Here is a 16,349-nt window from a genome sequence, read left to right as displayed (position 1 = left end):
CCCAACAATGTTTCTGTGAATCCAAACTGCTGCTCTAATTGTAAGTTAGGTAAAATCACTATTGATCACTAGCTCTTAGACATTCTCAGAAAGCTGGTTGTAAGTTATGAACCATTCATACTATTAGTATGTATTGGAGAATGCTTGTGGGATTGTTGTTCTAAACCTTGATAAGTCCAAATGGCTACAATGACTAGAACTTACATTTTTGTAAAGAAAATGTTAATATGGCATAGTATTAACTGTGGGTAAATTTGTTTACAGCCAATCAGCTATTTTATTGAGCTAAACAGTGGTGGATTGCCTCAATGGACAAGGTACTTACTTTCTGTAACAAGTAGCAGAAATTAATGCAGAGTACGCCCCATCTGGAGATGGTCTGCTTCTGTACTGCCTGACCTTTCTTCGCACCCACATACCCTACAAGAAGAGTGGTCATCCACCCAGAATTCTTGTACGATCAAGGTAGAATGCCAACGCTCTTTTTGGGTCCAGGTGGTGGAGTCTATTATCTTTCTTAGAAGGATGTTGGGGGGCGGCGTAAAATGTAGGCAAGCTGATGGACTGTCCTACATGAAATGGTGTAACCACTTGTGGCAGAATAGAGGCACTAGTGTGAAGCACAACTTTGTCAGGAATGACAAATGCATGGTGGCTTAGATGATGATGCCTGCAGTTCACTCACCCTGCGGGCAGATGCAATGGCCTAAAAGTAGTGTTTTCAAGGTGCGAACCTACAATGACAATTGTGGAGAAGCTTGAAAGGAACGCACATTAGAAAGATCAACACCAAATTCAGATCCCATTGGCGAATAATAAATGGAGGAACATATGTTCAATAGGGGCTTAAACAAGGAAGGTTGATCAGACAACTGCAAAAAAGCAGAAATAGCAAACAAATATCTTTAAGGTTGTCCACAGCAGGACCTTGCTGGGCCAGGGAAAGTATGAACAACAGGATCTCAGAGAGAGGGGCAGAAAGGGGGCCAACAAACTTGTCTGTGCGCTGTTTTGGTGGAGGGGCGTCTGGCTGCCAAGGTTACGTTACAGACTTTAGGAGAAAGGTCAAAGGCTATCAGCTGTCGCTGAGAGTGGGCCAGATCACAGGGAGCTCCAACAGGTTGATGTGGAGTCCGGCCTCCACAAGAGACCAGGTGCCTCCGATCTCCACCTCTCCCAGTTGGCCGCCTCATCCCAGGAGTGACGCATCTGTCACCACTGTCAGGTCTGGTTGGGTAATGGAGAGGAATCTGCCCGTGACTCAGCCACAAATGGTCAACCACCACTGCAATTCTTTCACAGTTCCCTGCAAGAAATGGACCCTGTTGGAGAGTCCCCTGATGCTGCGCTCACTGGAACTTCAGGCCCCCACAGTGGAGCACTGGCATGTGTCACCAGCAGGATGCAGGAGGCCATCAGGCCCAGCAGCCTCAGTCATTCTCACTGAAATCCAGGATAAAGGCTGAAACATCAGTATCATAGCCTGAATATCTTGGACACGCTATTCGGGAGGATAAACCTGAAACTGTCCAGAACAGCTCAGATGAAAGGGAGCCGCATGTGACTTTGGCAAGTTTACAGGGAACCCCAGCGAATGCAGGAGGTCCGCCATAGTCTCGAGATGGGAGACGATAACCTGGGGCGAGGTTGCCTCAACAGCCAGTCGTCACAATAGGAAAAGACAAACCCCTGATCTCCACAGATGAGCTGCAACCACAGTCATCACCTTGATGAACACCAGAGGGTCGCTGGTAAGGCCAAATGGGAGCATGGTGAACGGAAAGTGCTAGTGGCCTAGCGTGAATCGCAAGTAACATATGTGGGCAGGTAGGACGGGAATAAGAAAGTAAGCATCCTGCAAGTCCAACCTTACCATCCAGTCTCCTGGATACAGGGCAAATAGAACCTGAGCCAAAATGAGCATCTTGAACTTCCTGAGGAAGATATTGAGGGACCGAAGGTCTAGGACAGGGAAGGACCCTTGTCCTCTTGAGGGGGAGGGGGGGGCGACCAGAAAGTAGCAGGGAAAACCACCACCTACTTCTGGTAGGGGAACCATCTCTATGGCGCCCCTGGCCAAGAGAGCCATAACTTCCTCGCAGAGAATGAACCAATGATCCTGTGTCATCCGATTGTAAGATGGTGGCAAGGTTAGAGAGGTAGTCTTGAAGGGGAGGGAGTATCCCATTCAAACTATCTGCAAAACTCACCTCTCTGGCGCATTGTGAGGCGATGAAACATCCTACGGCCAACTGGCCCATGATGGAGGAAGAGTCAGACTAGGAGACCTAGGAGAGTTTAGAGACTGCTGCAGAGGGGGTGAGGGACAGGTTTGGACTATCCAGAACGCTGGCCACCTTGTCCACGAAGTCGGTGGATCATGTGCCCTCGGACACACATGGGCTTGGCAGAATGCGCAGCCAGGAATGGATGAGGTTGGAGGCCCTTTCTGTAGCCATGAAAGGCACACTGGGGTGTCATGCGGGGCTGCCGCGAGGTCCAAAGACCTGACCATAGTCCGAGAACTCTTGAAGCGCTCAAGCGCAGTCGACCCCATCTCCGAAGATGGGTGCTGTCAAAGGGCATGACCATCAAGGACACCTGGACATCCCCTGGAAAGCCAGACTTCCTCAGCCAGGTATGGCGCCTCAGGGCCACAAGTCAGTACGTGTACAGTCCTCAGCGGATTGTGAACTTTGCCACGTCTCTCCAGTTGGCAAGAGCCTGAGAGTACCGCATGGGCCTCCTGCGGGAACTGTGGCAGCACAGCCCAAAAGGCTTGCGGAAAATAAACTTGGGACAGGACAATTGCCTGCACCTGGGGTCCCAAGATTCTTGATGCAATACACCACCCCAGAGAGCTTTGATCCAAGCCTCTGCATCCCAGGGCACGTTCCCCTCTGTTCCCAAGGATAGGGAATCCAAAAAGTTGGACTCACTTCGGAAGATGTTTGGACCAGGTACCCAATAGGACATCAGTGAGGACCTCACTGAACGGGAGCAGGGGTTCCGAGGTGGAAGCTCGTGGTTGCAGCACCTCTGTCTAGAGATTAGTCTTGACGGCCTCCAAAGGCAGCTGACGTTCCAGGACTTCGGCGGCCCTCCTTGCCACCATAGCATACAATGCCCCCCTCCTCCGTAGCCATGGTAGGGGGAGAAAGCATGTATCTGGAGAAGTATCCAGTCTGTTGGTCTCGCCCAAGACATCACGTCAGTCCATAGCTTCATGGGGAAGGTATTTCAAAAGGGTCCAGAGTCCCCTCCCTTTCATCCTGAAGCCTAACCCATATTTGAAGAGCTCAGGATCCAATCTAGGAGGCAAGGTTCCTCCTGGAGTCGTTGTACGATGCCCACCCAACTTCATGTCGGAGTGGGGGGGGAATCACAATGAAGATGGCACTGCCCATGGGGGTAGACTGCGCCACGAGCATCGGAGTTGGGACCGGTGTTGGTGAAGGTTGAAGTGCTACAACCTGTGCCGGTACGGATTCAGGATGGAATCCCTTAGTGCAATGAGGCCAAAGCCACTGATGCGGAACCTGAAGGGGACCCTTACGACTTCATGGGGCCCAAAGGCTCTCCAGCAGTGTCTGACAGTCCAAAAATGAGTGCAGGACTTCATAAAACTCAGTTGGGCGGGGTCTCTCCAGCTCCTGAAAACTCAGGGAGTCGCATAGTCGACCCAGGCACAGGTTCTGCAGAACAAGGCATTGACACTTCCTGGTCTCGTCAACTGACAGGCCAGGAGAAGTCAAAGCGCAGCTCGATTTCTTGGATTACTTTCTGTGCTTCGACTTACCCAATTGCCCCAATGACTTGGAGTGGGACGACGACAACGGAGAACACTGCGACCGATCCCAGGACCTTTCTCTCGACCAAGATCTCGACATGCACACAGACACGCGCCGGTCACCATAAGCTGCAGGGACTGCTCCCTCAAAGCCTTCGGATGCATGGCCTAGCACTCTGAGCACGACTTTGGGTCATGGTTGCGATTCAGGCACCAATGACACACGAGCTGCAGATCTGTGACAGACATCGCCCAATGACAAGATCTGCAGGGCTTAAAAACTGTCTTTATAGAGGACATCCTGGATGGATCAGGTGTAGAAAAATATGCTAAAAATACAAGAAGAAAAAAACAACCAATGCAAAAAATATAAAAACATGGGAGGGGGGACTGACTTTTGGGACTGTTATGGCATAACTAATCTATCCAGTGCTCAGGAGGAGGAAAAGGTTATTCCTTGTACAAAGAACAAGTTCCATATTGGGGTTCAGACTTCAGGAGTGGGAAATGGCTGCAAGGTACCATAGAACCAATATGATTTTCATGTAGAAAAATTCAAAAATAAAAAATAAAGAGTAAATATGGATAATGGCAAATAACTGCTCACCGTAACAAAAGCAGAATAAGTCCTCCACTGACTTTTGTAATGCCTCTGTTTCTACAGTGTCGATTATGGTCTTGTTTACAGGTGCCAGTTTATTTCTCTGTAATCTTGCCGACTTTTCCTCTTCAGCAACACCTTTTAGGGGAAAAAATCATGCTGAAAGCAAGCAATACAATAGAATTGTATGATATAAAACAAGTTGTAACAAGACTACATAGTTTTTTCCCCACCTACATCTTATTACAAAATGAGATTAAAATTAAAATTGGCAATATGGCAAATGTGATATGGACACCTAGTTACAACTGGAACAAAATGGTTTCTTACCTGCAGAAGTAGTTTTGCATCTTAAGAATGTTCTGGATTACATGCTGTGCATTATTCCGCCACCGAGTGGCTGGGTCGGAATTCTCCTTAATACTAGTAGTCCCTTTGTATTATTTTGTTTGTTTGTTTTTGGGTGTCAATTGTCCCACCATTTGGTGCCTGATCCAGCCTCTCTAGAAGTCATAAGTTCTCCCAGGAATCTTCTGTTCCCTGTTTCTGTTGTTGCTCCATCTTCTGGTGAGTTGGGGAAGTGGGTGGGTTGCATGTGATTCCAGAAAGTTCTTCAATATGCAAAACTACTCATACAGGAAAGAAACCAATTAGTTTTGCAGCGCAAGTCTTTTCTGGATTCACAAACTGTACATTGATTTTGAAGCAGTTTTTTTTTGTCCTTGTGGTGGTTGGTTTGAAGATGAGTTAGAGCATGTAAATAAATATTTAAATACGCTGTCCCACTTGAGTTTCCTTGTTCATTTGTATGTCTATGCAATAGTGCTTTGTGAACGTGTGCACGGATGACCAAGGAGCTGCCCTCCAAATGTCCTGTAATGGTATATTTGCATGAAAGGTTTTGGTTGCTTCTTTTTTTAAAGTAAAGTGTGCCCTTGGTTTGGTTTGTAATTGTAATCCTGCTGTTGTGTGACATTTGTTTTTTGTGTGATCCATCTTGAAATGATATTCGATGTAGCTGGTTTCCCTTTGTTATTGTCTGTGAATAACACAAATACTTGTTTGCCCCTTCCAACTAGTCTAGTTTTCTCCATATAGTATATTATCGCTCTTTTGGTGTCTAACATGTGTAGCTCTCTTTCCACTTGGGTTTTTGGAAGAAACCTGTTATTTGGATTGACTGGTTTGTATAGAAAAATGATATAACATTTGGTAGGAAGTGTGGGTCTATCCTCATCAGTATCCTGTCTATGTGTATTTGCATGTATGATTTGTGGATTGCAAGTGCTTGTAATTCACTTACTCTGGGAAGAGATGATATTGCCACAAGGAAAGCTGTTTTCAATTTGACCACTTTTAAGGATGCCTTGTGAAGTGGTTCAAATGGTTTTCTCATTAGCTGTGCTAACAAATAGTTTAGGTTTTATGTTGGTGCTATTTCGTTTTTCTCCCTCCAGGAATCTCTTTATTACAGGGGTTGTGAAGAACCATCTTCCTATATGACCTCTTGCGTAGGCCACTATCATTGTCAAATGTACCTTCATGAAGTATAAATTAGTTTGCTGTCTAGTAGGCATGTAAGATATCATAGGACTATAGTGTCCTTTGTATTGTCTCATAATAATACGCCAAATGTTTGGCACCACCTCGAGCATCTTTCCCACTTGGCTGTATACCATTTTCTTGTTGCTGGTCTTTTTCCTTCTGAGACCCACCATTGTGTTCTCTAGTAGACCTAGATGTCCAAACTAAGTCCTCATGAGACCAGCTGCTCAGTGATTTTGGCTCTGGGTGGAGAACCTTTACCTACCTCCTAGCATGGAGAGCAGATCTTCCAGACCCAATAGCTGCTGAACGTTGTTTCGAGCTATTTCTATCAAGTCCGAGAACCAAGTCTGTCTCGCCCATTGTGGGACGATGATTATCAGGTTCATTGGTGATTGTCTCAATTTGTTGATTCCTTTGTGTAACAGTGGGGTCAGGGGAAAAGCATTAGCGAATCTGTCTGACCAATCTATGGACACAGCATTCCCAGGGAGTGGTGATGTGGGTGCCTGGACGCAGAGTATTGTCATTTTGTGTTCCCTCATGTTGCAAATAGGTCTATTTCTGGTGTTTCCCATTCCCTGAATATCTGTTTGAGTACTCTTGAGTTCCAACTCACATGAGGAGTATGCTCATCTGCTCATCCTGTCTGCTTTTACATTGTCCTTAATTGGAAGATGTGTTGTTATATTTATGTGTCTCTGGATGGCCCACCTCCAGATCTCTTGTGCAAGCTTTGGCAGTACAAAGGACTTTGCTCCACCCGGTTTGTTGAGATAGAACACTGTTGCTGTATTGTCTGTTTGGATTAGGAATGACTTTCGCCATATAAGCTCCCCAACCCATATACAAGGAGTCTGTGGTAATGGTTAAGGTGGGAGATTGATCTGAAAATGGTCTCCCAGTTGCTATATTTGTCCTGCTCCACCAGGTCATCTCCCCCTGTACTTTGTGCAACAATCACTAGACCTTCCCAACTACCTGTGGCTTGTGACCATGGAGTCTGTACCCATTCCTGAATTGGTCATGTAAGCTTTCATATGGTATAAGAGGTATGCAGGAGGCCATTACCCCAGAATTTTCCCCCACGGTCCTCATGGTCAGACTGACCCTTCTGGTACTGGGGAGTATCGTGCAATAAAGACAGAATTCTTCTCTCGTAAGGGTACACTTTTGTCTCTGAGTTTCTTCTTTCTCCCAGGAACTTCTTTTCTTTTTCCAGGTTGGGGGATGATTTTCTCTCTTTAGCGAAAACCTAAAATTGTGTAGTGGTGACACGACCGTTTATATGCTTTTTGCACTTGCCTAGGGAGTTCACTTTCACCAGCTAGTCATCTGAATAAGGATATATATGTGTTCCTTGCTTCCTTAGAGGCAGTGTTGCCACACACTTTGTAAACACTCTGGGTGCTGGCTATTCCCAATGGTAGCATGCTGAATTGATAGTGCTCTCTGTTTACCACAAAACACAAGTATTTTCTGTGTCTGTGGATCAATGGAATGTGAAGATATGCATCTTGGAGATCTATTGTTGCCATAAAAAGTCTCCTTGTTGTAAATGCGTTATGAAATCCTACAGCACTGTCATTTTGAATTTTTGTGTCTTTATGATTTTGTTTAAGAAAAGGAATTCTAATATCGGACGAAGAGATCTGTCGTGTTTAATTATTGAGAAATACGTAGAGTAGTTTCCCTGGTTGATCTCATCGTTAGACATTTTCTACTGCCTTATACTGAAGCAATTGTTGCACTTCTTGATTTTTTCCCTCCTTTGCGTGGACTATCTATTTGTCTGAAGTCACCTTCGCCCACTCCCAAAATAAGTCTTTTATTTCCCACAGGTGGTGGGGGGGAGGGATGAGGGGGCAGTGGGGGCCTACTGTATGGCATTACTTGCTGGATGATGCCACTGCTCCTCTTTGTGGCTGCGTTCTGCGTTTTGCTCGCCCCCAAAATGTTTGATGTGGCGTTGGCTGGTACTGCCATTATTGTTCTGGTGTTTGTGATTGACTTGTACTCTAAAACCCTTGATACAAGGTTGCACGTTGGACACTCCCTCTTCTTACAGGTCTCCTAGTAAGTGTGGATCCTCACCTTAGGTTTTCCCTGAATTGTAGCACTCCTACTGATCTGGCCCTTTCATTATCCTTTCAGTTGTTTTAGTGTTTCATCAACTGCAATGCCAAAAAGTTGTTCACCATTGAATGTGAGAATAATGATATTAGCTTGAACTTGCTCTTCTTCTAAGGGTGGTCCTTGCCATCATCTATCTACTTGCTGTATCTGCATCTAGTGCAGATTTCAAGGAGGTGTCAGCAATATTCTTTCCCTCCTCTGCGAGGGATGCTGCTCTCTTTTGGTATTGCTCAGGCAGAAGTTTCATGAGCTCTGCCATTTCATCCCAGGGCTGATATGCATACCTGTTGAGCAGGGCATTAGAGGTGGCAATCCACCACCGAGTCGCAGTTCCTCTTTCAAATTTCCTTTCCACCATGTCCATGTTTTCGCTTTGTCTGGAGGTGGTCTCGATGTCATGGGAAGATCTGCTCTTTCTTGCTGTTGCCACAATAGTGCATGCTGGGATTGTCCCTCTAATATATTGAGGGTCTTTTGACAAATATTTTTATTTATTTTTTGCCCTTGGTGTTCCAGAGCTGAACGTTGCAGGCCTCTCTTTCCTGGTCCAGTATGCCTGGGACCATGGGGAGGTACTGCCCCTACTTTGTGATGGTAGTGGCCCTCACAAGATTGAGCTTTCTCTTCCTCCAGCTAAACATTACACCTGGCAACCCTTTTAATCAATTGATTATACATAGCGATGTTGTCAGGAAGCGACGGCCTCAATGGATAATTATCTATCGCCCTATTCTGGGGAATCCTCCTCAAAGTCCTGCCACTGGGTCTCGAGGTATTCAGACCCCTCAATACCATGGAACATGCTCTGTGACTCTTCTTACATTCGATTTCAGATGAGCAATCTTCAGCTTAAAGCGATGGTATCTATTTTCTTTTCGACATCAAGCTTTCTGCTTTCGAGGTCTAGCTCTATGGTCTTCTCTCTCTCGACTTTGGTCGTCCTTTGACTCTGTTGCCTTCTTCAAAGCTTTCACATCTGCTGTGTCCTTTGTATGGAATCTGAAGGATTCTTTTGGCTTCTGTTTGCCTTAGGTCGGTGAAATTTACGGCATAAAGGCCACATCTCGAGTCTGAACTTCGAAATTAGCCCTCTGTATGTTTTTTGGGCATTATCTACAACAATTTCTCCTTCAATTTGTGATGTTCCTTCTCAATGTCTCCTTTGGCTACTTCAGAGATATTGTCTTCCCCCTCGCTCAACAACCCCAGTTCTCTCAGGGACGGAGTCTTCCTCTGTCCATGATTGGCATAGTGTGCCTGCCTCTGTTTTTCTCTCACCTTCAAGGTCTTTGGTTTGAAGTCTGCACAGGGATCACACTTGTCGCTTCTGTGGTCTATAGAGAGGCAAAGGTTACACACCTGGTAGCCGTCCTTCTGCGCAAACGTGTGGTGGTACCTCAGGCAGAATCGGAACGGTGTGTTTCAATGTCACATGGAACGGGGGAAGCCCCCTGCCCGACATTCTCCAGTCTTCCTTTGATGTGTGGACCCTTGATATCAATATTCTGTTTTCTCTCATGTCTTGTGTTCTTTCTTCGACAAACTTTCACCAAAATCTTTCACTTTTAGATGCTCGGAGAGCCTTCAGCAATTCTTCCAGACCCAAGATGGAAAAAAAATGAAAAAAAAGAATCTGAAGATGGCAACCATGCATTGAAGCTTCCGGGGAAGGCATATCAGGGCTCAAAAAAAACAAAATGTTTCTAGAAATGCAGGTCAAGTAACTTTGAAAATCTACTCGACCTAGCTATAATGTACTTGACCGGTAAACATGTCTCAAATTATGTAACCCTAGGCAAATAGTTTACAGAGACGCCTTTCTCTTCATTCTCACACATCATTGCACCTCCAAACGTGTGAACTCAGCATTTCTGCGGTACAAAAAATCTCTATTGTTTAAGTAGACTAAAGTTTGTTGCATGCATCACAAGAATCTAGCCCACATACCTGTGACATCTAGCCCACATAACCTAGGACTTCTTTTAGTTTACTAACAACATTGCCATCAGGGCAGGAGTGTTTCTCAGTTTGTTTAAACACTCAATTTTAATAAATATATTACTAAACCATGATGTGGTAACATATTGTCATCTACACACAGTAACTTTCCAAAAAATGTCTAAAAACCTCTCCACTAACTTGCAGCTTTATTGATAAAATTATATAGTGTATTAACAGTCTTTGAAAATTGGGTTTCAGAAAACATATCCTCTGCACATCAACACGTAAAGTATTCTGATTTGTTTTTATCCTATTAAAATATTTTTTTCATCACACAGAAATATAAAAAAGGGCTTTCACAACTACTGAAATATATTTTGAAATGTTTGCACAGTTGACTTAGTCATTTAAATATTGTGTGTTAGGAAAAACCTGACACCCTATATCCTTTTATTTGACAGCAGTTCACCTTACAAAGGCCTGGAGCTCTGCAATCAGTAGGAAAATTAATTCTAAGAAAAACTGACTTTTGACCCCAGTCCATGAACACAGAGCAAATGTGACATAAAAACAAGACTTAAATGCATCTTTTATTGCCCCTCCACTTTTCAACTGAACAGAACACCTGTTCAGTGTCAACTCCCAGAAGGGACGAATAAGCATTAAGAACAGCTCAACCTGATCAAATAAGACTCGCCAATGCGAGTGGTCCAGTGGATTTTTCGAGCCATGCATATGATGTCAAGAGAGGCTGGAGCAGGCACCAAATGTTGGTACAGTTGAGGCCCCAAAAACAAAAACAAAAAAATATATTTACACAGAGGGACTGCTTGTATAAAAGAGTATTCCGGACCCAACCATTAGATGGCAGAATAATGCACAGCATGAGAACCTAGGAAAGATTCACGCTGCAAAAGTACTGTCATGACTACAGTATTCGCTTCAAACATGAGACATCTCTACCACTCAATCATTCACGTTCGCTGCACCAAAATGTAACGGAATAAAATTCAGAACAATGACTGCTCATGTTCCCTCACCTCACCCCATGCATGGCACTTTACTCTAGTAAAATGTATCCAGACATTTGCAGATCATTTGTGGGAGATGGGCTGATGTGGATTTTATAAAGAGGGGGGTGAAGATGTGGAGAAGTGTGGCTCAATGGTTAGAGTGGCAGACCCTGAAGCAGAGATCTGGCTCAAGACCAGGGTTCAAGTCCCGCTTCGGCAGGTCTTGGGCTCAATTCCCCTTGACCAGATAATTCTCGTCTCAGTGCCTAATCTAATTCATGGGTCCCACTCTGCAACTCTGGGCAATAGCTTGCTTAATCTCCACAACGGCCCCAACAGCGCTTGGATGCCTGGCTTCACCCTGGGGGTGCTCAGGAGTGGGCGCCTCACAGGGAAAAGCCAGGAGGGGTTCCATAGCGGTATGAGTACAGCGCCTTGAGACCCTAACGGGTGAGTAGTGCGCTATACAAGTGCTAATTTACATTTACATTTACAATGCTAGCAACCTTAAATTAAAATCTGAAAGGCAGTCTGATCAAGTTACTCGTCTCACAGAAAATGTTTAATTAATAATGCTTAAGATGTACAGTCTTGGTAGAGCACATGACTGGTGAGTAGTCTTTAAAATGGCACTGATGTCGCCACTGCCATAAAGGTAGAAGCATGGGTTCTTAGAGAAGAGGCATACCCTCAGCAATGACAAGGAGGAGTAAGTGAGAGACAGGGACAGTGTGGGTGCAAAGGAGAAAATGAATGAGATAAAGTGTTAGCGACAGCTTGAGCAACACTTAGCTAGTGTGTGCCCAAAACAGCAAACTAGCCAAAGCGGGTGATAGGGTGAGCGAGCCCCAGCAAGCAAAGAGGGCAAGCCAGCCCCAGAAAGCAAAGAGAGCAAGCGAGAAAGCAAGTAAAACCGGAAGCTCCTGCTAATAGATGGAGCCTCTTTTAATGTTTACAAGCATGGAAGATCTTAAGATGCATAAAGTTGTTTTTGAATTATACAACACATCGGACCCCACTAGATTTTCCTGTCAATTCTAGGAAATTCGAAGTCCTGAATCTGTGAGCATCTCAAACGTGGTGGGTATTCAAAGCTGGTTGTTCAAGTTCACAAAATGTATGCCCAGCGTTTGTGCGTGCTGTTAACTACAATGCATTTGAGGAACACCAAAGAAGCAGAACGGAATCTAAAATCTACAACTGTTCTGAACCACTATGAATCTCTGTTCTCGGGATTCTTGAAAAAACAGGATGTGAAAGTAAATGTCCTGCAAGACGGCAGGGAGCCAAGTGGTTATTTTACCACCCTACCTCTCGCTCCCACTCCTTCCAGGCTACTGACGTGTACAAATAATGGTGCACCAACCAAAGTCTGAGGAACAATAACAAAACAGTGTCAATCCCACTAAACATCTGCCCACAGAATGGAATGAGAGTTGGGGGGGTTAGAATGGGACACCAAAGCCTTAGAGTGACCTGGAATGAGCACAGGAGACAACCTATACAATGTACCCATTGATAAACTATGACCGCGAAGGATCATGTGTGCCACTCAGCGTAGAATGTAATAGCAGAGAACACAGATAGAGGAATCTAACTGCACCTGAAGCATCTGACAGCTTCCTGCAGGGTCAGAGCTACAGTAAGCAGCCTGCATTGGCACACTACTCTTAAAATAGACCACCATTGAATGTGCATCCCAAATTAAGGAAGCATCCTCTTTCATACAGGAACATTGTTCTGGGAAAAAGCCTACTGGGTTGCTGTGGTTCCCACCTGTCACTCGCCACGTCCAGTAAGCAGAAGAACTCTGAAGATTTTTTTTTTTTCATTCTTTGTCTCGGAAGAGATATACAATATTCAGGGGAGCAATAAAATTAAAGCTCCGATGAAAAAATAAATAAATATCTCCTCGAATTCATTTAGTTCCTATTTGCAGACCCCATTGAAAATACAAAGAAATTCTGCAGCAGTGACCGTTGTGGAAATTAGATTGCCTGGATAGTAGAAGAGAGGGACAGAAGCAAGCTCTTGAATCCCTGCCAGCAATTTATGTGCGCTGGAGAACATATGTCAGGAGCCCAGTCTGAGTTGGGATATCCGCAAACACTTAATTTCCAAATAAAAGTACATGCACATACTAGAAGTTACTTTTTTTTTAAAGAAAAACACACAAAGTGTTTTGTTTTATAAACGCTAGCTGCAATGTTATTGATTAAACTGTATTCTCCAAGGATCTAGGTCACAGAGCTTTTCTATTTCTTGTTTCACTACATTTTGTAGTAAGCAGCCTGCTCGGGTATCGAGGTTGTACATAAGTTTAAAAATAAATCATATATTCACCTCAAATAAGTACATATATTTCAAGTTCCAGGAACCACACAAAGGATGAGAATATTCTACGTGGATGATTATCAATGAAGGGAACGATGTAAAAAAGCATTAAAAGGTCCAAGCAGTTTTAGAACATCAAAAAAAAGATTATCATCTGTACAAGAGTATGACATTGCTGGAGACCCATTTTGATTGACCAAGTGGCCTGCAGGTCATCAATTCAAATATCAGCAAGGGAAACTTAGAAACCGATTGCTTTGAGTACTAGCGAGTTGTATAATACAATACCAAAGAAACAGAAAAGTCAAACTGTGGTACTAAAGATTGTAGAGGAAACAAATTATTATTGAACAGGTTATGAGATTCACAAGTAAGAATCACCTCTAAATATCAGGCACCAACTTCATTTTCATTTGTAAAACCTACTTAAAGAAGAAAAGGAAATACAAAACACACAAACTTTGGTCAGTCCTATCAACAATTTCCCAAAATGAAATCAAGAAGGGTAAATGATAAACTGACAATCTACTTACAGTATTTTACAAAATCATTCTGAAAATCCTTCTTTGTATTGACAAAGGTTATCCCCTTTTCAGTTCCAACGACGAGCACCTCCGTTTCATAAACAGCAATACACGCTACTTCTGCTTTAGATTTTGCCAGCTCTTTACACTGAAACAAATGACATGTTAAAACAGAATCCAACACAATGAATCTCTTGACAATTCAGTTATCTATCATAAAATATGGCAAATATTTCTAAAAAGTTCCATTGTACAATATTATGCTGTCCTCAAGAATTATCAAATCAACACACAACATCCCGCCTCTCTCCAAAAATGTAAAAAGACACTAGCAACTAAGCACCCAAGAATTCTATTTTCTGGGGCTTTAGAATGGCAAATGTTCAAAACTGGACCAAACACTGCTCTGTTCTATAGCTTTCAGGTACCACAATACTAATGCACAATAGTGAATCTATTTAAAACTTAATTGTCATTTACTGTTAAGAAATAGGACCACACTTCAGCATCTTCTACATGAATTAAAACAATCACCCATCAAGAACTGACAGAACCTTCTTAAACAGGTTTAAGAAACAGGAGGGCTGCTTTGGTCCAGTCCGAGTAGCGACAAAATTCCACTCACACAGGGCGCCTACCATTTTTCTAAGACTGAATACAGCAGGTCTAGTTCTGATGAAATTATTCAGGATGACCACACTTAAAAAGTAAAACTATTCATCAACGTAGACCTTCTATGAACTCAACTCTGAAGTGCATTCTTCTCAATGTAAACCTCTAAATCAATGAAAACTATTTTCTATTAACTGTACTCCCATGTTAGATCATCATTATATTCTGCCTTATTTAATATAACATAGGACTCGGTTACATCACTTTCACTTCCTTGCTAAAAAAGTGACAAACATCAACAAACCTACCCCAAAGATCACTTTTTAAAAGTAATCTGATGCAAATTTTCCTATGGAGAATTACTGCGAATCAAATGAATCTGTTGTAAAGCTGAGGACGACAGTATATCAGAGAAATGTACAAATAAATGCTATGAATGAAGATACAAGAAATGTTATCAAACTGGAAAAAAACCAATCATTATTACCAAGAAGAAACTAGTTATTTACCTGTAACAATAGTTTTGCAGCTTGACTCCTCTAGATTCCCATACCATGCATACATCCCACAATCTAGCAGTTGGAGTCAGAAAGTGCTACTTGTTTTGTCTACATTTCTTTTTAAATGGGTGTGTGTGAAACGAAATCCTCTTGGCTTGGGCTACAATCCCCATGTGTGTGCGTGCAAGCTCTCAGATTAATATGTTTATGCCTTGTGACTGTGTACGCCTGTTGAATAAGCATACTGTCCTTTGTATGCATTTACTGTGGTGAGTGCAAGGTCACTTGACCTAGAAAAATGATTTTTCATATATATATATATATCTTCGATTGTTTTTCCCCGCAGAGGGTGAGGTAGGAGTTGAATTGTAGTAATAGTGCCCATGCAATGGAGTGACTAAGTATGCACCTATTTAAGGTTGAGATGATACATATAGAAATAATTGAAGGTAACTTCCAAACTGCTACAGGCTCCCGGGGAGGCGGGTGGGCACATGCGAATCTACTGCGACTGATGCCACGAACAGATGTACACTGGGTAAGTGACATTTTCAGTTCGATGGCATCTGTCGCTGTAGATACGCATGTTCTGCATAGACTAGTAAGCAGTTATTTCCCCAAAAGCGGTGGATCAGCCTGTAGGAGTGGAAGTAGTCTGAAATAATGTCCTTAATACGGCTTGACCTACTGTGGCTTGTTGTGCGGATAACACGTCTACACAGTAGTGCTTGGTGAATGTGTGAGGCGTAGACCATGTGGCTGCCTTACATATTTCTTGCATTGGGATGTTTCCTAGAAAGGCCATGGTAGCACCTTTCTTTCTGGTTGAGTGTGCCCTTGGTGTAATGGGCAGCTGTCGTTTAGCTTTAAGGTAGCAGATTTGGATGCATTTAACTATCCATCTGGCTATACCTTGTTTTGAAATTGGGTTTCCTGCGTGAGGTTTTTGAAATGCAATAAAGAGTTGTTTAGTCTTTCTGATGTTTTTTGTTCTGTCAATGTAATACATTAATGCTCTTTTGACATCTAATGTATGTAGTGCCCTTTCAGCTACGGTATCTGGCTGTGGAAAGAACACTGGAAGTTCCACTGTTTGATTTAGATGGAACGGTGAAATAACCTTTGGCAAAAATTTAGGATTGGTCCTTAGGACGACTTTATTTTTGTGTAGTTGTATAAAAGGTTCCTGTATAGTAAACGCCTGAATCTCGCTTACTCTTCTCAGGGAAGTAATGGCGATGAGAAATGCCACCTTCCAGGTTAGGAACTGTATGTCGCAGGAGTGCATGGGTTCAAAAGGTGGACCCATAAGTCTAGTTAGGACAACATTTAGGTTCCATGAAGGAACAGGTG

The 16,349-nt window shown here is 43.4% G+C and overlaps 1 protein-coding gene across 2 annotated transcripts in view; it reads right to left on the bottom strand.

The window, feature by feature from the left end:
- GTF2I (general transcription factor IIi) overlaps positions 1–16,349 on the bottom strand; it is a 1,115,084-nt gene that overhangs the window by 1,047,724 nt on the left and 51,011 nt on the right. For both annotated transcript variants that reach the window (XM_069226909.1, XM_069226910.1), the window contains exons 3-4: positions 13,894–14,032; positions 4,398–4,529 (exon numbers count right to left, since the gene is read on the bottom strand). In XM_069226909.1, coding sequence (XP_069083010.1) covers positions 4,398–4,529; positions 13,894–14,032 — 271 coding nt within the window. The remainder of the gene's footprint in view (positions 1–4,397; positions 4,530–13,893; positions 14,033–16,349) is intronic.

Source organism: Pleurodeles waltl, chromosome 3_2 (assembly GCF_031143425.1).
Source record: "Pleurodeles waltl isolate 20211129_DDA chromosome 3_2, aPleWal1.hap1.20221129, whole genome shotgun sequence".
In the NCBI taxonomy this organism is placed as follows: domain Eukaryota; kingdom Metazoa; phylum Chordata; class Amphibia; order Caudata; family Salamandridae; genus Pleurodeles; species Pleurodeles waltl.
Note: the sequence above shows the minus strand (reverse complement) of the source record. Positions and strands in the feature narration are given on the sequence as shown.